Genomic DNA, 24,485 nt, shown 5'->3' with positions numbered 1-24,485 from the left:
GTGTTTGATCATTCATTTTACTACTTTGCAATGCCAACTCTATTTCACAATTGTTGATATGAACATGCCAAAGATTTCATGACTAGCGCTGTGGCTATTAACGTCTTCCTGGCAGAAGCCTTCTTTGCAATGCGACGTCTTCAGAGGATTTTGCAAAAGCTCGTTTAAACACCCGCACGTGGCCAACCTAAAACACTGAAATCTCAGTGCTAGAATAGTTTCAATGGTGCTTCGCTTATGTATTTCTGTTAACTCGCCCCTGGCATTCACCCAACGAGCATATACGTCGACCACTTTGCGTTATTTCCCTACGTACGAGTATAAATAGGCATGCAAAATTCTGAACCCCACTTCCTTCGAGTGCCCTACCTCTCTGATTTGCTCCCGCATCTTTCCTCTTCTCACCCCAAGTGGGACGCCAGGCTGCGTCAGGCTATCCTCTCTTGCTCTCGTTGTAAACAAGCTCCCTGGGCCTCTGCACGGTTGCCTTGCTTTTTGCGAGCGCTCGTTACTGACAATCATCGGCCAGCCCACGTCAGCCGACCGTAGAGGAACGACTTGCCCGTGGCGCGTGATAACGTCGCTGTGCACGCGCATCTCAGAGGGTTTTATCAGTCGGAGCAATTCGTTCGCTGCGCGACAGGCACAAGCGCCATTAATAACCCTTTCAGTCAGGACAACGCTTTCGCCATACGCGAACCACGCTTCAGCGCCTCGTGGCGACATCGAGGCGCAGAAGCAAGGCCGGCAGTAAAACGGTAGGCGTACTGTGCGGAAGCATCACGCGCGCGATCGATGGGCTTGTAGACCGCGCCCCACATCCTCCCGGCTACACTGACCGTCGGGACAGAGCGATGTTTGGCGCGCGCGCGAAGGGACAACACGGCCTCATAACTGCGTCCTGCCCGCTCCCTTTGAGAGGGTTTTTATTATTAGCTGAAAGCTGCGTTTGGGATGGCCCTGACTGTCCACACACGATCTAATGGCTGTGATCACTTTGCGTTGAAGCGCGCAAGCGAAGCAATTTTCTCGCCGTTTTTTTTTTGTTATTTTGCTCATTTTGCGGGAAGCAGTAGTTATCCACCGTATTTACTATCGTTTCCTGCATTACTTTAACACCAAATATCCGAAACTAAAACTGGAGTACCACTAAATTAAAATCGAAAATTATAGGGGTGTACAAACAGCACTTTTCAAAACCGAATCCAATCTGAAGAGTGCAGGTTTGTTACCGAATTGAATACGAATCGAATTACGATAGAACCGAATCGAATAGAAATAGAATATTCTTAAGATTATTCGGTGTTTGTGTACTATAGCTACGCGCTAGAGGGGGTACGTGCTGTGGTACGGCTCTATCGCTTATAGATATAAACACTGCTGTTAAAAGATGCAACACTGATCTCCATTAGGCGTACGCAAGAGGAATGTAATATATTAACTCTACGACGATCATGCCAAATGTATGAGCAAAATACCTATTGTACTGGCGACGACATCGAAGTAACCAGAGCCAAATCTCAGTAGATGAGAGGAGCGAGAGCTAGCTATGAGTCATGTATTCCGGAATCCAGCATCAAGGTAGGGTTTGCGAAACTATTCGAAAACCTGAAAACATATTCGCCCTTGTTTCGAATAATTTTGAAAATGCACTATTAGGACAATATTCGATTCACTGTTTGAAGGTTTCGAATATTCGCCCACACCTAGCAAATTAGCCTAGGTAAAGGTTTATGGTCTATGGGGGTTTAACGTCCCAAAGCGACTCAGGCTAAGAGTAACGCCGTGGTGAAGGGCTCCGGAAATTTCGATCATCTAGGATCCTTTCACGTGCACTGACATCGCACAGTACGAGGACCTCTAGAATTTCACCTCCATCGAATTTGACCGCCGCGGCCGGGATGGCCGGGATATAGGAAATTTATGTTAAGCCCACCTGATTCATGTTGGGAACTCTTAATTCGGGCACGAATTGAAACTTTACAAGTATGGGTTAGAAATGACGCACGCAGAATAGGCAGTGTTGTTGTTACCTTGTTCAGTAATAAAAACTGACACCAAAATCAGACGCGTTATCTTCTAACAGCTCTCGGCTGTTGAGCCTAGTGTTGGGAGAGCTCGTACTTGCAAGCCTAAGCGGGAGCGTCAGCAAATGGCCGGCAAGAATATATTATCACATCAGATCGCAAAGAAAGCTTATGAGCTATTCTCAAAGAAGAGGAAGCGAATATCGCTAAAATGCGTGTCTGTACAGCAGTTAAAAGCACGTCTGAATCGCTCACATGCGTCAGTATTTCTGACCCCTAAATGCCCATTTGATTTCAGTTTGATAATTTAATAGACGCCAGGGGTGCCTAATATGTATTGGGAACGAAGGTCGCTCGTCACATTTTGTTTCCGACCGAATTAGACCGCTACGCAAACATACGAAACCGTACAAAAACCTACCGTCATACCTGGCTAACAAGTGTGTTTTCTAGCGGCAAAAAAAAAAGAAAATACATAAATACCTGACACTCTAGAGAGAACAGCACGGAAGCAGCTCCGCCTACAGGACTGGCGCCAGTTCGCTTCCCCAACATCGCAAAACCTCGCATTGCATTAGGGCAATTATGAGCGAAGACCGGTGTATACAACGGATTTTAGATGCAATGCGCCTCTCAGTGGCTTCGGTTGATCCTACTGTCAGTAGTCGGAAAGGCTGCAGAAAGTGGAAGCAAAATAGCCACCTTATGCCAACAAAGACGACAATATGACTACACACAGCCATCATACGTCGTCAGTGAAAAGTCTGCATAAGTAGTCACCCTTGGATTTTGAGACCGGTTAGCGGGTCAGGAAAGCTTCTTTCTCCATTATTGAACGCAACTCATTAGGAATGTAAGCGAGAATACACGACTTTCTATCACTGAGAGCGCAAGGAATCAACAAAGCCCCGACGTGGTTTCCGGTACTGTCGAGAATATTTTATTAAAACGCATTATTTTGCAGGGAAAATTTACCAGCAGCACCTACCGAGCAAGTCTCGCTCAGGGGAGCGCATTTAAGCAGGTAAGTTGAAATACACTGAGGACACAAGGCACATGCTTATTTTTATGTTCGTGTCTTGCGCTGACTTCTTTCCTTCAAACTTAACCTGACGCTTCTCATCCCACCTGGTCGTTTTCGCTAAGATAGCACGGGCGAATACTAGCGAAATCTGGTTCCTCAGGAAACCCATTGGTGACAAGCGCAGCACCTCGGGGAACCTGTGTTGCGTCGAACCGCCCTCCGAGAAAAGTCGTTCAATTCAGTTCGGCCAGGTGCAAAAGGCCCCGCCGCGAAACACGACAGTGGTACACGGACGTTTAAGCGATAGTTGTCACGTCACCCGGTTCGGCTTTTCCTGTTCGGTATGTGGCAGAATCTGAGAGACGCTGAGAATTTCATTGCTCGCTGCGCGCTTCACCGCCTTGATCCTGAGTAGCATCACAGTGAGGCGGGATTAAGCACCCAGCCAGCGCTGAAATTCGCGTCACCTTTGATGGCCACTGGGAATTTTTTTTTTTTTTACAAACAGCAAAGCTTCTCTAAAACTAGGCCGCAAACCGTAATGACGAGTGGTGCTCCTCAAATACCAAGGTGCAAATAATATTACGGTTCGGCCGCATTTGCTGAGCAAATTTTGATGTTTCTCTTGGTATACAGAATGTGGAGGACGGTATCTTGATGAGGAGACGATGCAGCATCAGAAAACAATGTGAACAACAAAAAAAAAAAAGAAATAAAAAAATGGAAGACAGTTTGGTAAGAGAAGCTGCTCTTCTCTGTAAGCCTAATTTAATCGTTGCTTCTTATGGCCGCTGCTGAACCTAGTACAATTTGTTTTGACTCCAGGGCATTTGCGTAGTAAAAGGACGCCTTAATCTCAAAGCAATAACACAACATTCTCAAGACATTTATACCTATTCTTTCCTACTTCACTTTTTTTTGCAGGGGTACGGTCCCCTCTCTTCAAAAGAATAAGATACACACATAAATCCAGCCTAGAGTTACAAGTACCAGATGCCTGCTGAATTTATGAGCAGCGCGAATGATTTTAAGAGCTTACGGCGGTGACGCGAGAGTGCGTTGGGCAGTAAAAATTCTTCACGAGTTTTAGCTACGGAACTCCGCCCCTAAGCCGAAGGAACATCATTCATGACAGCTTTTTGAGATAGAGGCAGTAAAAGAATAGCTGCCTCCAGCAACCACCTTATATATTTACTACTCTCTTGCACTTTCAACCAATCTGGTGCTCCATACGCCGGCTCGCCCGGCTGGCAACCGAGCAGCTGCCGCCGCGCCAAACCTCGTTCCTGGCCCTTAATTGGTAACATGACCCTGCTCGAGCACCGTACCCCAAAGTCGCCAAGCTGCAGTACAACTCGAAACGAACGGCGAACGGCTGACCGCTCTGCCCCACGGCCGCATGTCCGCGAAATCCGGGCCTCTTCACTCTGCCAGCGCGCAGATCGAGCCGTGCACCCGATCACTCGAGATGATCGATATTGCTGAGAGCAGCGCACGGGTGCTCCTCGGACGAGAAAAGAGTGCTTATGCGCCTGCTCTCGGCGCCAGCGAGCTATTCAAGCAAAGCTGAAGTGTAGTGGTTACTCCTCATGGAGCAGCCATGCAGTGTGCCCCAACGCTGTGCGAGTCGGATTATGGCTAGTTTTTTTTTTTTATTATTATTGTTGGTGCTTTCTCTTCAATGGCACGTTCTTCGCGCGCTGATTTCACGTGTACTCGGTGACTTCAGCATTTTAGTATTACGCGTCAGGACTTTGATACGAAAAGAAGAAAAGAGAGAAAAGAAATATCGTGCGTCAAGGCCGGTTCACATGCAAGCGACTGAGCGATTGAGCGGCGCGTCGCAGCGAAAATTTCCAACATGTTGGAACCTCGCCACTCATCGCAGCGACGACTCAAAACAGGTTTTTCCGCCGCGGCGACAGGATTCGCTAGCATTTTCGCTTGCATGTGAAACAGGCTTCAGACAGAAGCTCTACGCCACGCACTTAAACGTTCCAATCTGCGTCGTACTGTTTGAAACAGGTGCCTTGCGGCTAAGACAGCGGCCTAAACTACGGGATGGCATACTGACCGACTATGTCCAGTTCCACCTCGTAGCTCCTGCGCGTCCCGTACTTGAACTCGACGTTGCAGACGTACAGGCCGTGGTCCTCGTAGCGCAGGTTCGAGACGGACAGCAGCGCGGGCCTGCGCACCGCCGAGAAGTGCGCGCGGCCCTGAAGTGAGTCGGCGAGCGAGTGCCGGGCCTGGACCAGGCCTCCGGTGCCTCGGTGGCCAGGCAGCGCGTCCAGTGTGTACAGCGGCGTCTGAGGGCTGCCGGCTCGGTGCCACCAGGCGCGCACCGCGGGCTCAGACCGGGGTCCCAGGTCGCACGGTAGCTCGGCAGTCGCAGACATCGACAGCAGCACGCTCACTGCGCCAGAAACACGCCCCAAGCCGTCAACACTTGCGCACCAGTACGTGCGAAACTGGCCCAGCCTCGCAAGAGCTCACGTCTGGGCCGTACCGCAGTGTGCCCGCTCTGCACAGTCGGGCTTTTCTGCATCATGGGGCTCTTAGCGCTATCGCATTAATCCCCAGAACTACGTTCTGGGGATTTTTGTTGACTTTACGCAGGCTTTTGACAACATTAATCACTCTATTCTTTTTGATAAATTACATCACTACGGTATCAGAGGACATGCACTTAATATGTTAATTAGTTATCTCTCTCACAGAAAACAATTTGTTCAAGTAAGCCATTTAATATCTAATCAGAAAGCAATAGTCGCAGGGGTACCTCAAGGAAGTATTCTTGGTCCCTTACTCTTTAATTTATACATTAATGATATAGTATGTATATCATCTGACCTGAAGTTTGTTATATATGCAGACGACACTAGTATATTTGTGCCTTCATCCTCTTGTGCTGACGCGTTCGTTAAAGGAAGCATAGCCTTAAAAAAGTTGGAAGCTTGGACAGACAGTAATCAACTGAATATCAATACAAAAAAAACAAAAGCAGTAATTTTTCACCCCAAGGGTAAGCAGCTATCTACCGATTACGATCTTCTGTTTAGAGGTACAAGGATTGAGGTGGTCGAAATAATAAAGGTATTGGGCGTTTTCTTTTCCAAGACGTTGCAATGGGATGACCACGTAAACCATATTTTGCAGAAATTATGTTCCATAACTGGTATACTCAGTCGAAATCGCTATGTCTTTCCAATGTCTGCAAAACTAGCCATTTATTATGCCTTATTTTCTTCCTACATGAACTATTCTCATTTAGTCTGGGGCACAACGACCGACAAAAACCTCAGTAGTCTTTTAAGGATGCAAAAAAAGGTTTTACGGATCATTAATAATTTGCCTAAGTTTTACTCAAGTAAACTTATCTTCAGAAATCTTAAGGTCATTCCAATAACTAAAATGTATCATTATAAACTCCTACGCGAATATAAACTCAGCATCGAGGAAAATCAAAGGCTGTTTTTGGACATATCGAACTTACAATTAATAGGCAACGCGGCCTAAATACGAGGACAACAGACCGTTGGAAAGTGCCAAAATGCCGTACGAACTATGGGTTTCAGAGTCTTAGGAATAACCTGCCTCGATTACTAAATGAGCATATTAAAGCGGAAACAGATATTTTAGGACTAAATTTAATGAACCTGAAGGCGTTGTTTTATTAATTTGCATGTCCCTAATACACACCACACATTTCATAAACAAAGCACCTTGTACAGATATTTAGCCACTGTTTCATTATAACTGCATGTCTTTATTTCCCGACCGTTCCATGTGCTTGTCGCCATATCTTTCATAAAAATGCCAAGTTATAATTTTGTTTGTTTCTGTATATATCTGTACATTTTGTTCTGTACATTTGTTTCTGGATTGTGTTGCTTCGTTGCTGTCAATGCCAGGGGGGACCAAGATTTTTTTTCAAGCCGTAAAGGAACGGCTTTTCTTCTTGGCCCCTTTCACAATGTGTACGTCATGTTGTGAAAAACAAATAAAATGAATGAATGAAATGAAAATAATCCAGGGTTTTCCCTGAGGCAGCAGTGTGGTGGCGTGTGGGGCACGCCGCAGTGGAAGAATCCAGATCAATTTCGGCCACTTGGGCCTTTTACGCGCATTGCAATGCCAGTAAACGGGCGTTGTTGCAATTCGCCCCTTTTGAACTGCGGCAGCGGCGGCCGGGCTGGAACACGCGAACTTGCGCACAGCATGCGAAATCCGTATCCGCTTCCTCGCCATGGTAGGCACTATCGGCCAAAGAAGTTCACGGGATGTGGATGAGCGCGAAAAAACATTCATTCAAAGCAGGTCGCACAAACCAATCGCTTGAACTGTCTGGAGGTGCGGGGAAACGAGCGGACTCCATCGGCTGGCAACATTACCAAACGGCCGGCTCGAAATGCAGCGCAACCATTTTTTTTTTTTACTGAAAACGCGCACGCCGTGAACTCTTGTGGCAGACAGTACTTCGGCAAGGGGAAAATCATCTGAACGACAAATATGTGAACTATGCTTCTAAGAAGAGTGCATGCGTGCTTCAGGATTTGTAAAGGCATCCGGTAGGATGTTTTTCTCAATGCCCTATCCCTCATATTCCCTTTCAGGCGCCCAACTTTTATTCATGTCTTAAAGAACTAGAGACGCCAAATTTTCGTTGTGTTTTTTCTCTTGATGCGCAGCACATTAAAAATACTGAACAGTCACGTGGATTGTGCCAACAAGCGGTAAATAATTTATAATTCAATTTTTTTTCCCTCGTGCTGTTTCGGTTCCAGTTTCAACCACCAAACGCTGACTGTGACCTAAAAGGCGCATTCAGGTTATCTGAGATATACAAAGTATGGTCGCTGCTTTCTTTTTTTTAATTAGCTTCAACATTTACGTGAGCCTGCTTAATATTTAGGATGACAAAAAATGAACAAGCACCGATTATATCGAGTTTTTAATGCCTCTTTGCGACTGCATATCCACTGTGCCGTCACAGTCGTCGTTCAACTTTTGAAACCGAAACCGGAATGACGAGACGAAATATTCAATCATAAATTATTCAGCTGGTGAGGTGAACTCTATGCCGTGACTCGTGCATATCATTGCCCAGAGCATCACTTCAAAGGAAGGACATGCATCCGAAAACTTGATGTCGCTAGTCCTTTAAGCACGCACGGTCACAAAGGCAAACGCTTCGCTCGAAATAAACTTGACTTGATGCCACGAATGGGTGACTCCTATGTGGTGTTTAATTTGCTGAACAAAAGTACAGCACCGAGATACGGACTGGGATACGCGCAAGTGTTTAACGATGCACGTGTCTCATGCGGCTTTCGTTGTGTTTTCTATTTTTTCCTCGTCCCCACTTTGGCAATGCTCTTCATGTGGAATGCGATACTCATTCTTTCCTGACTAGATCGCATTACTACTTCGTTGTCCGAGATAAACCACGTTACGAAATGTAAATAAGTTCTAATCTCGCGAGACGAACGCTCTCTGAATGGCAGCTGGAGAAAGGGACAACTGCACAGACTGTTGTTTCTATCGCAAAATTTAATCGTCATGCGCATCGTCTACCCACATATCCTTAATCCTTCAAGTTAAGTGTATGTGCATGGTATGTGAATTAAAATTGTTTCGCACCACTAGTATTTCTGTTCGCTGCCGCTAGATTTAAAATTCCGTGAATTCTTCTGCTAAACCATGCCACCGTTCAACCATCGTATTCATATCCCACCAATCACAAATAAGCTATAGTACTCGTACGCATACATACATTTATATACAAGTACAACTCCTACTTTTCAGTCATGAGTTCGTTTTATGAAGACGAAAGCAGAGGAGGAACCGGTTTTTTCCGAACTTCAAACAGGAAATATGCCCCGGATCTGCATACATCTGATCAAATATGCACCTCCTATCGCGGTTCGGTGGCATCTAAAGCAATCGACCCCGTAGATCAAGGGTTGTTTCATATCAGAGCTTATTACAGCCCAAACAGTCTTCGCGTGCTCGAACGTACCGCCATGCGGATCGACAGACAGATTCCTGCCATCAGTTCGCACTGGCATAATGTCTTTCACCGACACATGTACAAGAGACGCAAGGAAAGGGAGAGGGGCAGGGAGGGGGGGGGGGGGGGGAGGGGGCAGAAACAAACATGGCATTCTGCATTCTGCGCTATGAGCCTTAGCGAGTGGAGCAACTGCCGTGGTTTAAGTAGGGAGCACCTTAAACCTTCACTCCTGTTTGTGAGACCTGCTATGCTGTTCGGCAAGTGTTTCGTCGTCCTCAGATGGCTTTACTGCACGAAGACTCCATGTTTTCCTGCTGCCGTCGAGCTCAGCGTACTTTCGAGGCCCAGTGGGTGCCATCCATCAGGGGAATTCGCATGGCAGATCACCACCTACCGGGTCGGTGACGTGAATGCGAGCAGCCGCAACCGTGTTCTAGTTGGCAGGCAGTCGCCTGGGCTGATCACAGTTGATTGCTTCTCTCTCTTACTCGCATGTCTTTCTGAATAACCAAACATAAAGGCCACTTTTTTCTGAAAAGTCCTCCAACCCACGGCCTCCTCATTGAAACAACGCGTCAAGTCGACCTCTGATAACAAAATAACCTCTATTTGGGTTCTTTTCCATTCATATTTACAAGCACAAATTGGTGCACAATTAAAATTTTGTGCCTAGAAACGCAGACGTCGAGCAAGAGGCGTAGCCGCCACAGGCGTCCTTTTTGACTACGAAGGCTCCCGTGCGATGGAAGGCTCCCACATAATGGTTGGTGCGATCCACGCTCAGTGAACAAGTACTGTCGCCGAGGCTTTCGTGCCAAAGGCACGAACGATGGCCGCGACCAGAAGGCCGAATGGCTCTTCTGACGGCAACAGTGATTTCCGGGAATTGAGTGTCTCGACCTTTGCTTGGCTGTAGCCTTCGTACAGTCTGCGTCACCCTTGTGTGGAGCGCTCGGGCGGTGCGCTTCTCTGCAAACAAATCTTCATCTTGTCGCAACCTCTAGGGCTCAAAGTGAACACTTGCGCGGTAGTGCCAGATAGATCCTCAAACTAAGTAAACACGAGCACTTCGCCCAGAAATCAGGGGCTTCTCTCTAATTTCAGTTTTACATACGCGAGTCGCCGAGCAACTTCGTGGAGCCGAGGAAAGGCCATACTACGCATGCGCGAGGAGCAGTGACGTCACACAGAACACAGCTGGCGCTCCGCCGCCGTCGGTGCGCGGGTGACTCAGAGGTGCCGCCGCAGCGCTCGCCAGTTGCGCATGCGCAGTAGCGGCGCATAGCTAGCGTACCGGGGCCGCCGCCGCTGCCGCGCGCTCCCCATCGCCTCTCTCTCTCTCCTCATTGCTTTCGCTATAGTGCCTAGAATATACTGGTATACTTTCGCAATCCTACAGGCTTAACCAGAGCTAAACCACTGCCAATTTTTCCGTTACCGGGTACACACTGCTCGAGTGCACTACGCATAAGTGACGCGGACTGTATATTTCAGTGGTGAATTTTGATAAAAACCTCACTAGGTGACCCTCGAATAATCGCGCTATGATAAAGTAGTCGCCGCACAAGTAAGCTAAAAACGCAGGCATGTTCACAGTGAAAGTATTAGTATTCGCCAAGATTTTTTATATCCTGGGGAAGAGGTTCAGAATTGGTGAAAGGTGTGTGTGTGTGTGGGGGGGGGGGGGGGATTAGAAGACATTGCTGCTTAGCAACCACCTACGCTTCCCAGGGATACATGCTACCATGCAGATTGAACAGAGATATCCTTGCTAGGGGCTCAAGTGAGAGGGAGAAAAGGCGCAAATATAAAAGTGCAAGAAAAGTGAACACAGCGCAGCAATGCTAAGAAAAACGAGCACAAAAGCCCTTCCTGTAATGATAACTAGCATGAGAAGTATTCGGTCGTGTCCGGAACGTATTCTCACAAGGATACGCAAGTGTAACAGATCAACACAAGCTGCCCTTCAATTCACAAGGCGATTCCATGGATGTCGGAATGTAGCAGAGAAGGATAAATGACGCGATTAAAATCAATAGTTTTGTCAAGAAATAAAAAGCGGGCATAGAATAAAATAAATATGCGATAGCTAAAGCGACTCCTGAATGCGACGGCAGCCTGGTTGAACATTTTCTTTGCTTGGGAACAATATATACATCAATGAAGTGCCTAGAAGCGCCCACAGTACTTACTTCGTCGTCTTTGTTCTCACTCGGAGGAGAAAAAAAATGAGCAGGTGGGGGGCTTCGAACGTCTTCTTCTGAGGCTATAATTTTTTACCACTTGCGCAATTTTTTTTTTACAACTATGCCACCAAAGTTGGTTCAAATTTTCGTCGTCATCGTCATTTTGTTTTGTCTGAAATAAATTCAGAGCCTAATAATGTTTCGCTAATGCGCATTTTTTCTAAGAGACGGGTGTATCACCTTTATCTTTACGAAAGTGACTGCACTAGGTTAAAAAACATTCAGAGGCAAAATAATGAAAAGTTTCACTCGTGGTTTGTAATAACCTTCCAAGCAGCAGGTTTGGGGAACTTTTGGAAACAAAAGTAAAGGAGGGTGGAGGCAGGGAGCTGGAGGCAGATGCATGACTACAAGAAGAAAAAGAAAATTGGTTGGTTGGTTGATGGGGTTTAACGTCCCAAATCGACTAAGGCTATGAAAAAAAGAAAATTGACAAAGTTTTTTACCTTTTATTCATTTCATTCGCAATCACCCCGCCACCTGCCAATGTCTATAGATACTGTACATAACGTTGATTTTTGTACTCAGGCGCCGCAGTTTTCATTTGCTCGAGTCCTCATTCCACATGAAACCGCTAATTAACTTTACCCAAACAATAAAGTAGTGGATAAAATAAAACTCCACCTGTCTGGCCCCAAATAGCAAATATGGAGTTAACAGTCACAGGGTATCATAAGGTTCCAGCCAGAAACAAGCCAGAAACAAGACAGAAACCACTCAAGATTTTGCTTAACACATTTTCTTCTTTCTTCCGGCAAAATGGTTTCGTTGTTAACTCCAGTTGTGTCTTCGGCGCCATCTGTGACGTCAAACAGTCTAGCCTACGTGTTAGAAAGTGCTGCCACGTCTGCTCATCACGTGGTGGCCAAATAGTGGCGACAAGTAATTGCATGCTGTCTCCATGGCAGCTGCGGTGATGTTCTACAAAAGGGACGAAAGCTACAGAAGAGATTTAAAGCTGCCAGGATGTCGAGAGCGCGGCGAAAAAGTGCCTGTCAGCATTTCACAACCAGCCACAAAACAAAACAATTAGTCTAAAGCGAAATAGTGCTTAATCTTGTTCAGTTTTGTTTCCTTTTATTTTTGTGCCTTAGTGTTCGTTATCATCTCGGAATCTGTGCGCAACGACTCTAGAATCCTATCAGCAGTCCACTTTGTAGCAGTGTGCATTGCCATCAGATATTCATGCCACGGCGTGCACATCTTCCCCAGTTCTTATGAAACTTTGAGCGCGCTTTATTCTTAGTAATCAAACAAATAATAAGTCGGGCTGCTTCTATAGTAGTCTGCTTGCTGTGGCAACGCTGTGGGAAACAAAGGATCCTGTTTCTATCTGACGTTTTTAATATCAGCATAGAACGCATGTAACGTCATTGTCAGCGTTTTCCCACAAACTCGGCTGGAGAACCAGAGCGGATACCTCTTTCGAAAGTCATCCTAGTTTCTAGGATGAAACTACTTTCCTAGTTTCATCCTAGACTACTAGCTTCTGCGCCTCGCATAGATAAAGGTCTGCCGTTCTACGTTGCTTGTTTGGACCATTAATCATATACTTCGGTCATTTTGTCGTCGGTCCGCAAAGGCTCTGTTGCAGGTAATTTAACACACCAGCTAACACTCGCCGCTTATAAAAAAAGCCACGCAAATACCGGTAAAGAGCTACGCCGGTTATCGTCGCGTAGTCGCAGCGGCTGCAGAGTGCACATGCTGCGGAAAATGTAGTTTCAGGTGCATCGGTAGCGGCGCCAGCAGCCGCGCCAGGCGACAATGTCTGTACCTTTTGCTAAACGCTACTTCTCCCAGCACGAAGGCCAGACACCGCCGAGCATTTAGCGCATTAAACCCGGTCTTCAAGAGCCCACAGTCCTGAAATGTTTCTTTTTTTATTCGCACATACATACCCATTTGAAATATTTTGCCAAAATTTAGCCTGAAAGACCGGAAATTTGCCTTAAGTCAGCATTTGTGTTAGCGAGGCAAACCGCGCGAATAGGCCGAGGCATCAAGAGACCCGTTAGAGGGAAACCGGAAAGGCGAAGCAAAAAAAAAAAATGAAAATGATGCGAAATTGATCGACAAGAAAACTTCTATAATCGCACCACGCAATAAATAATCAAACAGTAAGCGCAAGGCACTCAGGAGACGTTACTCTTGCCCTTTTTTTTTAATGCTTTCAAAAACGTTTATTTTTATTTTCTATTCTCTCCTTCTTTTTGTTGTGAATATTTTTTTTTTGCACGCTGCTATCGATTTTTACACTGATTGGTTAAAAACCCGTTATGATGCGTGGCGCACTGCGGAACTTTTATTTGTGTTCTTTGCAAATACTCTTTTTTTTATTCCACGCTCTACTTAATGTCCGCTTACTCAGCCAGAGAAACTAGTCTAGAACCACTTGCGCGCGGCTCGCTCTCTGCTTGGAGGTGCAGGCTGCTAGTCGTGGTACAAGCAACATTGCTCAGGCCATTCCGATCTAACAATTCTGTAGATCCAGTTTGTACGCGCCCTACAGACACTTTCCGATGGTCTGGTTTGAAAAGAGTCGAGACTGGCAGCGGAAGGTGTTCCGTGCGCGCATCCAGAACACTAGCATACGATCCTCGCAAACTGCGACGGCGATGAAGCTCGAAATAACACGTACGGAAGAGAGCCTGATGTAAATAAACTCTAACACGATGTAAGTTCGCGCGAACTGGCATTCAATTCTCAGAGGTAAACAGTGCGAATAGGATGCGACACAAAGGGCGGCATAAGCACGAACACGGCCCGTTGACACAAAAGCGCCGTGTTTGAGTCAGCGTCTTCCTTGGTGTCGCGTCCTCTCCGAACTGTTTGCCTCGCCAAATGAAACACGAACTTATCGACCCTCACGCACAGCAACTCTTCAGTTTCCTGCTCCTTGCGCGCTTGTTTCCCAGTACTCAACCAAGTGAGCTCAGGCTGACTCAAGATCTCACACTAACTGCTGCAGGTCCTCTTAATCCGCAAAAAAAAAAAGAAAGAAAACTGATCAATACATTACATAGACCTAAATGTGCCTGCGATATTAAGAACTTTTAGTGTCAACCCGTGTATAGATATAGTGGTTTGTCCCTGTTCACGTCCGGTAAGATAATGTATTTGTAAACAAGATATGCGCGAGCGCGTGTTTGTTTTCGAAATAAAGAGGTCTAAGCGCACTTCCCGCCCACTCGCTTGCGTTTCTCTGCGTTGCGCCAACTTCTGCCGTTTGAAAACTTTGAATCTCTTTTTTTTACTCCCAGAACTGCTAGGCTTTTTTCTTTTGTCGCCTCCGGGAAAGGAAAAAGAAAGGCCCGCTCTTGCACGAGATGTAGCCCCACAGAAAGTACACAAAAGTTTGTTATCTTGGTGCCGAAAAAATGATACCGGTAGTCCTGTTTTCATCGCATCTTCGACCAAGCTCCGACGGATAAAGCAGAATGATAATGATAACAAAAAAATCAAATGGGAGGCCTCAGGGTTATAAGCACTCCTTAGTCACTGGTTCAGCCCCAGAGGCCTATTTTCGCTTGAGCAATGTAAATAAACAGGCTACGTTGATCATATCTGCTATAAACAAAATTATCTAGAGCTCATACGACGATACGAATACTAGTATATCATGTAGTATATCATCGAGAAAGCTCATAACAGGGCTAAAGAACGAAGACAAATTAGCACCGCTAAAATTTTTGGCAGTGGAAAAAAAAATTTAAAAGCTTGTAAGAAATATTAGGTTTTTCTATATATTTTTCCCCTTGCGCGCCTGCAAGGATGATTTACGTTATCGCCTTGTATAGGTGCCGCTCCTTACTGCTTGACCTGAGGCGGCTGCAATTTGCGCTTCAACATAAAGCGCTTCTTTTTTTTTAATCTGCAAGGGCAGGCCTTCCTGTAGTGTCACAGTAGCCTTCATAAAGTGCAGTAAGGCCAAATCAATAGGAACTCCGTCACGATGAGCCCTGGAACAAAAGAGTTCGGTTCTTGTTGTGTTGTACGTGACTGGCAAGCTACATGCGTCCCTTCGGGGACAAATGAAACGGGAACGGAAGAACAGAAACGCGAATGGCAAACTGAGGGCATATTAGTCGAGGGAGCATAACTTCTAACGCGGTTAACGTTCGCGTGCAGAAAGATATGGCCTTACGCCACAAAGATACGAAAACGCATTCTCGTCCTTGGCGTCAATACGCTCCTCGGATTTGTATGCTCCAGATTGCACTTCATTTCGTCCCTGTAGTACGTTTGAAGGTCGACACGAAAACAAGCGATGCTTCGTCCTTCCGGGCCCGGTTCATAAGTAGGAACTTAATAAGTGTTCATAACACCGCGGGTGTGCTAGTAAAAGTAGGTCTTTCAATTCGCATTGAGTACGATGAACTATGCGCAACGTGAACTCTGCCTTATTTATAAACAAATCTTTAAAACAGTATACGCATTCGAAGAAGGCAGAGCTCATCTCGTTACTAATGAGTTATCGAGGTCATATCATCGTGTAAAGCCACTATGCAACTGTGACGAGCAGCGAAATTTTGCTTGGCTTTTAAGACCGCCCTCGACAAGTGCGTACGAAGCAGCAAAAAAGTTCAACGAACACGAGAAGCAATGCGAGTTCAGTGGCATGAAGACTCCATCCGACAAACCGATTCGTCTGAACACTCACTGAAATATTGCTGGGCTCTCCGTATAAAGCAAAATGTTCTGTCTGGGCGTTTATAAGATACGTGAAATACACAGTTACAAGAAATCAACAGAGAAAAGTAAGGCACGTCCTTTTTTTTGTTTTGCTTTTCCTTTCGGTTGATGCCAAATTGAACTTTCCACCAGCCACAATAAAAATATAGCAAAAAATATGCTTGTGCGTGCCGGCGAGATAAACGCAGCTATTGAAGGAAGATCGAGCTCGAAGCTTTGAAAAATGGTTCAATTCTGGGCAGCAAGATGAGTTTTGCCGCTTCGAGCGCTAGCCGCCAGGATACGCGAAAAGTGCGCGGGTATCTTGCACGGCTGCTATATCGTCGGTCTCTCGGTGTGCGCACTGTTGTGGCCGGGTTGCAGTGCCAGGCTCAACTGCGAGTATCGCCACTGTCTTGCGGCTTCGCGAAATTTTGCGGGTTTCAGTGGGCGCAGGCACTGCCTGCCACTTCCAGAGGAGATTGACTGCCTCGTCCACACGTATGTTGCCTGGCTGTTGATGTGCTGAGAAGAGAGAGGGCTAATCAAGCACAGACCGAAACAAAGAGAGGATAGGCAAAAAAAACGACTTTTGAAAAAGTGAAAAACTAAAGCCTCAGAAGACAAATTATCGAAAAGTATGGTTATTGTGCGCACTAAAATTCTCGGCAAAAACTGTGATCACGCTTCATAGTTAACACTTTTGATGAGTGAGAGTAAGCGAGAATCTCAGTAAATACAAATGAGAACCACGTAAAAAATGTGGCTCGAATAACTCCTGTCGACTAGTTACTTCACTTTCCTGGAAGCACGAAACGAACCGTCCACATTTAAGAAGCGCCACATCTTATTCCGGTAGGCATGTACGCGCGGCAGGCAAATCATCATCATCACTCCCCATCATCCTAATCATCATAATCACAACGTCCACCGCTGCACAAAGGCGTCTCCTATATTCCTCCTGTGCGAGCTGCGGTCACTTTATCCCGCCTAACTTCCTAATCTCATCCGCCCACCTGATTCTGTGACGCCTCCTGCTACGCTTGCCTTCTCCTGGAATCCGCTCTATTACCCATAACGACCATCGGTTATCTTGCCTTCGCATTAAATGCCCTGCCCATGCCCATTTCCTCATTTCTAATAGGATGTCATGAACTTGCGTTTGTTCCCTGACTCACTCTGCTCTCTTCTTGTATCTTAACGTCGCTCTCATCATTTTCCCGTCCACAGCTCGCTGCGTTGTCCTTAGTTTAACTTCAACCCTTTCCGTTAGCCCCTACGTTCCTGCCTCATAAGTGAGTACCGGTAAGATATCGCTGTTGCACACTTTCCTCTTGGGGGATATTGGTAAACTGCTAATCATCACCTCAATGCGCTTGCCAAATGCGCTCCACCCCATTCTTATTCTCCTTGTTATTTCACTGCCGTCTTCCGGATCTGCGGTCATAAGCTGACATAAGCAGAGGTATTTCCTAAAGAATTCCAATGCTTAAATGCCTATTACGAACTGTTGGTTCCTTCTAAGGCTGTTCAACATTAATGTAGATTTCTCCATATTAATTATTAGAAGCGCCGTTTTGCTTAGCTTGTCCAAGCCTTCGATCATGCGCTGCTATTCGACCCCGGAGTTATCTAGCAAGGCAACGTTATCAGCAAATGGGAAATTCCTGTAGTTTTCTCCCTTACCTTTTATACTCAACACATCCCCAATTCAGTTCTACAAATCACGTCGATATATATATATATATATTGTAGCGGCCTTTATTGGCAAGAGATGACTGGTTGTTAAGGCCGGTTAGAGCGGGCAAGGGCAGGTCCGGTCCCGGAACAGTTGATGCTTTTGCCGCGCGTCGGTTCTGCTGCTTCAGCTGCCGATCGTCGTCTTCTCGCCTCGCGCCGCGCATCGGTTCTGTTGCTCCGTCTGCTAAGCGTCTTCCTCTTTACAATATATATATATATATATATATATATATATATATATATATATATATATATATATATATATATATATATATATAAATTAAATTAAATAGATAAATTTAAAAAAATGCCCTGTGCCCCTTGGTTTCTGTGGCTGTTGGCTTCTGTCATATATATATATAAATATACCTCCTCTCCACCCTGATTCCGTAATACCTGCATGTCCACTGACGTTTCGAATGAGTCCAAAGCTTTCTCCTATCTTTGAAGGATATAGAGGACGGTTATATTCAGAAATTTTCTCTATTTACTGATTGATTGATTGATTGATTGATTGATTGATTGATTGATTGATTGATTGATTGATTGATTGATTGATTGATTGATTGATTGATTGATTGATTGATTGGTTCCTATTTATTTTATATTATCTTAGCTTGTTTGCCACTTCCATTCGCGCAACATCTCCACTCAGTTCAATCCCGGTTCACTTCGATGTGCTAGCTTAGTCTAATCTGCTTTGGCATAATGATATCTCAGTGATCAAGATAACAACAATGAGAGGAAAACGTTAGGCCATTTGACTAAAAAATTATTTTTTGCTTTCATTCCACATACTATTCGCATTTCAGGCATTTTTTTAATACCAATAAGTTCAAAAGTAATCAAATTAGGTCCGGTAAACGTCACGGAATTAAACGTGAATGCAGACATGTGGCACCGATGCCGAAGGAAATGGGTTTTGAGAAAGTATTGCATTCGACGATGGTGCAAATTATTTTAAACCTTCTGCCACGAGTTATTAACAGGAGACTTTTAGACGCAGTGCATATTCTTTCACCGCTCATAATGGTTTGCGTCGCGAATATCAGAGGCCGTTTGTGTACGCCACACTCTGCAAAGCGCCGAGTTGGCGATTGTTTGGTAGCTAGACTGGTCCTTTTTATTCCAGAACAGATCACAACGGTGGAACTACTGCGTGTTTTTGTTCAAGACTTTCAGTTGCCGAATAATACGTGGACTAATTAGGGCTACTGAATGGCGCTTACGGCGTTCCTTTCTACCCCTCGCACTCCACCCAGCCTTTTTTTTTATTATTATTCCGTAAGTTGCATAAAACGAACATGCCGAGTCGTAGACGAATCACAACCTCCTCACGTCATACATAAAAAAGTTTTTAGGGTTCGAAACCTAGCAGGACATTAATTGGTCTTCCGAAAAGTCCATAGTGTAGCTTGCGCTGTTTTGTAAAGCCTCGCCTGCGGCGGGAAAATAAAATGCGAGAAATGAGGCTGGTTTTAAAGCCGCGTCTTGTGTTCGAGGGTAGTTTACTCGAGTAATTTATTTCCTCAAGAGCTGCACACGGAGGGAATAAAAGAGATACCCCGCAAGACGCCAAGCGCTCCTTCTCTCTTCCTCCGGGACAGAGAGGGGGCCGTGCGCCTACTCCCTCCCGTAGACGCTACGTTCCAGCTCCGGCGGCGGCATTCATCCCTCGCCGACTTTGCAAGAAATCACGTCGATGTAAAGTGCGCTCCGGCGCGTGCGCATGAGCCTCATAATTTCAAAAGGTGAGCACGCCACTGGCGCCGCTGCGCGCGGGACGCTAACGGCGGCAATCCACGTGGCGCGCGCCATTTTAGTGGGCGCCTTTCGAGGACTTGGGCCGGTGCACAAACGCACATGTCCCATGTACAGACAGACGCTCTACAAAGAGCCTTTGCTATTTGGAGGGAAGGAAGAGACGAAGCTGGAGGGGCCGGTGCCATGGATGTCAGGCGCAGGCAAGCAAAATATGTATTAACAAGGCGCCAAAGCCGCAACTGCCGCAAAAATATATAAAAGACCGAAACCTGCAGCCGAGGACCACATGTGCTCCTTTCTATCCACCCCCGCCTCCCCTTTGCAGCCCCGACGCGGTGCCTTGAAAAGTGCAGCCAATTTTCTGGATAGAGGCGCGGGCGCTACCGCTCCTGCTGCGCCGCGGACTGACGCCGTTGTAGAAGCCCATTGACGCGATAGTGCAGTAGATGAAATGCAATGAAAAACGGAAAGAAGCCCAGCGACCGGCGAAGGTGGGGGGCGTAGGAGCAACGCGGAAGGGGGTCGCAGTCGAGGGCGCGCGCCCCGAAAGCAGAGAAAGCGATAACCAACTGCCGCCGTTCTCTTTTTCTCCGCGCGCGGCCACGCTCTTCGCAACGGGCCGCCGGGCGCCAAAGCAAAACAAACCCGAAGCCCTAAATAAACAACTTGCGCGCGCGTATTCTCGTAAAAGAGCGGCTGCCTCGTAAAAATGGCGCTCCGTATCGCGCCAGCTCCGCCCCTTCCCTACGCCCTTCCTCTTTTTTTTCACCCCCTTGGCGGCCGAAGCGACGGGCTTCACAGCCACGTCCTCCTCTTCCCGGCACGGTGGCAGCGTCGTTTTGGGCGCATCAAAGCTGAGCTTCGTTTTGTAAAGCTCGTGCGTAACGCGGAGAGGGGGTGAACAGCGAGCACCTCAGCCCAACTGGGCGAACCACTGCCCACTTTCCGCTGCTTCTCGCCCCAACTCTCCAGCACCGCCTCTTCCCCGAAGCGCCACCGCGTTACTGAATGAAACGGAAGCGTTTCACGGCGCTTCAGCGGTCGCGTAGAGCAAAATATAAAAACGAGAAAATAACGGGCGAACACGAACAGCGGCCAACATTGTTTGAGCGATTATTCGCGGCTGTGCAAGTTTTGATGCAAGCCTGGCGGCGCGTGCGCGGCTTTATGCTCGAGGAAAGCGCGCAGTTTTGATGCGAATAGCCTCCATGGCCCGGATGCAAATCCTGTTAAGAGTGCGCATACCGATAGCGCGCCGCCGCTGCACTATCAGAAAAATCGCGCCCAGGGGGAAGCGAAGCTATTACCGGAGTTCATTCTTGTATACGCGAACCTGCGACGTGCCCTCTTTTCTACGCCCAGGAAACCTCTCCCTCTCACTTCCTACTTCTTTCTTTTTCACTCTGTGCCAGCGATTCTTGCCGCTTACAGACAGGAGAAGTCTGCACTTGGCGCGCGGCCTGTCTCTTTCTTCTTGCTCGCAGAAATGAATTCTAGGCCGTTGTAGGCGCTCAGCTACCGTTTCAGTCGCAGAGTGAACTCGCTGACTCGAAGAATAACTTTAAAGAAAGCACTACCTTACACGCATATTAACGAACAAAAGAAGCAGTCGGCTCACTGTAGTTCAGTGAAAGATGGTGATATAGAAATCCGAGAAAAAGTTTTGCTCCTAGCTACAAGCCTTGCTGGCCTCATGCTCTCCGCGTAAAGAATTGCAGCGATTTTTTTTTTTCAGGTTTACATTACTTTTTTCACATGTTGCTTTCGGACATCTCTGTTTGTCGGGTGTCGGTGTTTACTTCCTTGCATTCCCTTGCAATGACGGACAGCCAGATGGTTCAGATATATTGTAAAGCGCACATTACATAGCCTTTGATTGCCTTTGCGAATTTATGTTCGCTGAGGAAGGCGCTAAACAAGAATAGTTACAACAAACACCCCTACTAATGAATAGAACGAGAAAGATGCAAGATTCAACAACTGCCTCTACGCTTCTCGAGAAGCTGGTCGACAAACGTATTTCCTGTTACAACGATGGTACATTAGAGGGACCTACAGCCGGTATTGTGCTTCCCGCTCCACTGAGTTTTCGGCGCATTGCCGTGGCATTGACGCCGCTTTTATTAGTTGCGAGTAGTTATGGCCGCTTTTTTAAGGAAAAGTACCGTTCAGTTCCCTAGGGTGGAACTGTTATATCTCTTCAGCGCTGAATGTCATCACACTTGAAAGTACGCAAGCTAATAGCAGCACTTAACAAAAGAAAGCAAAAGCGTACGTTTTTCCTCTCCAGCTTTAGCACCAGTCACTAAATGTAGAGGTGAGGCAAGCATTTCTCGGAAAAAGCTTCGCGAAGTTGACACGTCCTCGATGGAATGAGTGGCAGAAAAGTTCCACGAGATCACTTAAACCTGTCAAAAGCAGCGCAAGCCGATGAGTACAGAGATACAGAAAGTTATGCATGATTGATAGTTCCTTCATGCAGGACTGCTTCAGGTGCTGCCGATGCGTGATTAGGTATGCCGTGACAGTTAAGACAGTGCAAAAAAAAAAAAAAAGAGAGACCGAGACACCCAAGAATGGAAAATAAGCGCAGCGTAACGCATTGGTGCAGTGATGATGTTCTGAGAAATGGTTTTCTTACGCTTTCACTTTTTTTAAAAGAGATCCATTTCGGCTTGGTGTTCCAAAAGTTTAATATATATTGTTACTAAGATAAGGCTGTGAATGCGGACCCAGCTGCTACTGCGTCTGGCGGTTCTGTCACGAGCTTCACTAAGCGAAACCATTCCTGAAAAGTTTCACTCTGATAACGCGATAAACTGTTCTCATCGAATGGTGACGTTGGTGCTTTCTGACGCGGCCAGCGCCGCATTTTAAATAAGCGACATTTTCGCCCGAAAATAAAACCACAGATCAGCGGCGTGCAAACTGACGGAGGTTAAACGTACTTCAAAGTAAATATCAACAATAAAAGAGATACGTTCATGGAACTTCAAATATTGCAGGAGCAGACATGGATAGCACGAACAGAGAAGCGGCGAAAGAACGCGTCGTGGTTCAGGAAAGCACTGGAAGGCAGCAGTGTATCGATAGCAAAGCGAATAAACGGCCTTCTGCAGTGCTACAGGCATCATTTGTTAGAACCAATCCCTCCACCCTATATATCTGAATGGAGTTTAGGAACACAGCGAACGATGTTCGAAACCAAAATGTCGCCCTGTTTGTCGAATGCAGCAGAGGGCGGGACGTGGCTTTTCGAAGCACTTGTCAAATGTACCATCCAATCAGCCGGAAAATTTGGCCTGTATTCGGAATTCTATGACACCATAGAAATAAACCTTAGCTCTCATATTTTTCTTTCTGCGCTAAACGTTTTATAGAAGTTTACGAATAGTACGAACATTTTTTTATTCACTTTTCAGTGTTCCCATTAACGATTACATATAGTATACCTAGGTGTTTAAAGGCGATCAAGAAATATTAATTATGCGTTAATCAATTTATTTAGCAATTCGGTTTCAAGAAGAATCAACGTAAAGTTAGCAAAATGAGGGTCATGCAGAACTTGGCGCTATTGTTTCTGCTTTCCTGCGGGAGCTAGGTGCATCAACAAGCCATTGACTGTTCTTAATACTCGGGTCTCGCAAGTACAAAGCGAACCGTGGCGGAGAGTATTTGTTCGAAGACCTCATCCAAAAGCCCTTTCTCTGTCCGTGCATTCGCACTTCCCCTACGTCATCTAGTGCGGCGGTGGCGTGGAACAAGTAACCAGCGCATACACGATGAAAAAAAAAAAAAGTGCGAAGAAAGAGAGTGAAGTTTCGCTTACCATTCAGTACAAGCTGCTTGCGGGTATATTCGTACCACCACTTTTTTGTTTTTCCGTTTTCTTTGTGTTTGGGCACTTTTTACGCCCGTGCGTGCCCGCAGAAGCGCCGTCGCACAATTCAGTTGCCCACCCCCTCCCCGCCTCCTACCGCCCCTGGCCTCTACTCAGGGCAAATGCGAACCGCGCGAATTAAGTTCCAGTTTCGCTCTCCGCCGCCACGTTAAGCCATAAAACCCGAAACTTATAATTGGCCTCGAGCACAATAGGCAAACTGATGTGCTTAATTTGCAAGCTGCGTAAAGAAGCTAACGCAGAGGCAGCAAAAGAAAAAACTCGGAAACCAGAGAAGAGAAGGAATTTATTCATTAGGCTTGTCACTAATGGCTCCCGACAGGTAGCGCGCCTAACTCTACGAGTTTGGTGCCTCATTTTTTTTCTCTTCTCTCCTTTTTTTCCTCCTTTTTCGTGCAGTACACATTTCTCGAGCTTTAGTACCTTGTACCTTGCTTTTCAGCACAAAAACGCCAGTCAGCCAGTCTATATTTCTGCGCTTAATTACTGCTCTTGTTCTGATGTAATTTTTTTCATTTGTGTCTACGTCGACGCTGTGCTGCTTGCAACAAAGCGAACAGAACCGAACCATTTACTCTTCTCCCTCTCCACCGTGCACCGTCTCTCCCCAGCGCCTCTTTTGCTTCGACCGTTATTTCACGTCGACTAATATGAACCTCGGTTGCTGGCTTGCAATGTATAAAGAAATAAACGAGAAAGACAGAAGACAGACAGTAAAACCGATACCGACTGGCTCTAGTAAATGTTCCCGGTTCTTTTTTATTTTTTGTTCTGCCTTAGTGCTTTTTTCTTTACTTTAATACCACGCCCTTGTCCTTCAGCCCCTCTTCCCCGCCTCCCCTTTCCCGCCACGCGCATTTCTTTCCGGAACAAGTGGCCTTCGCGGACAAGTTTCGCGCCCACTGGAGGCAATAAAGCTTCATTTAGTAAAAGAAAAGCGATAAGTGATAAACTCCTTCCGCGCGGGAAAAGAAGAAAGCGAATAAATCTCGGGAAACGAGGAAGAATGGCTAGTAGAAACACGGGGAAAAACGTTCCCGAGCAGAGACTGGCTCGTCATTTGCATAATTCGCGACCTATCCAAAGTGGAAGA

At 46.3% G+C, this 24,485-nt stretch overlaps 1 protein-coding gene across 1 annotated transcript in view; it reads right to left on the bottom strand.

The window, feature by feature from the left end:
• The window catches only part of LOC149351538 (cell adhesion molecule Dscam2-like), a 192,813-nt gene that overhangs the window by 82,740 nt on the left and 85,588 nt on the right, over positions 1 to 24,485 (bottom strand). The window contains exon 2 of the mRNA XM_089577047.1: positions 5,126 to 5,467. Within this exon, the coding sequence (XP_089433173.1) occupies positions 5,126 to 5,467 (342 nt within the window). The remainder of the gene's footprint in view (positions 1 to 5,125; positions 5,468 to 24,485) is intronic.

The sequence above is a fragment of the Amblyomma mixtum genome, chromosome 3 (genome assembly GCF_055824585.1).
Source record: "Amblyomma mixtum isolate Tamu chromosome 3, ASM5582458v1, whole genome shotgun sequence".
Classification (NCBI taxonomy): Eukaryota; Metazoa; Arthropoda; class Arachnida; order Ixodida; family Ixodidae; genus Amblyomma; species Amblyomma mixtum.
The sequence above is the reverse complement of the archived record's forward strand: the minus strand, read 5'-3'. Positions and strand labels throughout refer to the sequence as shown.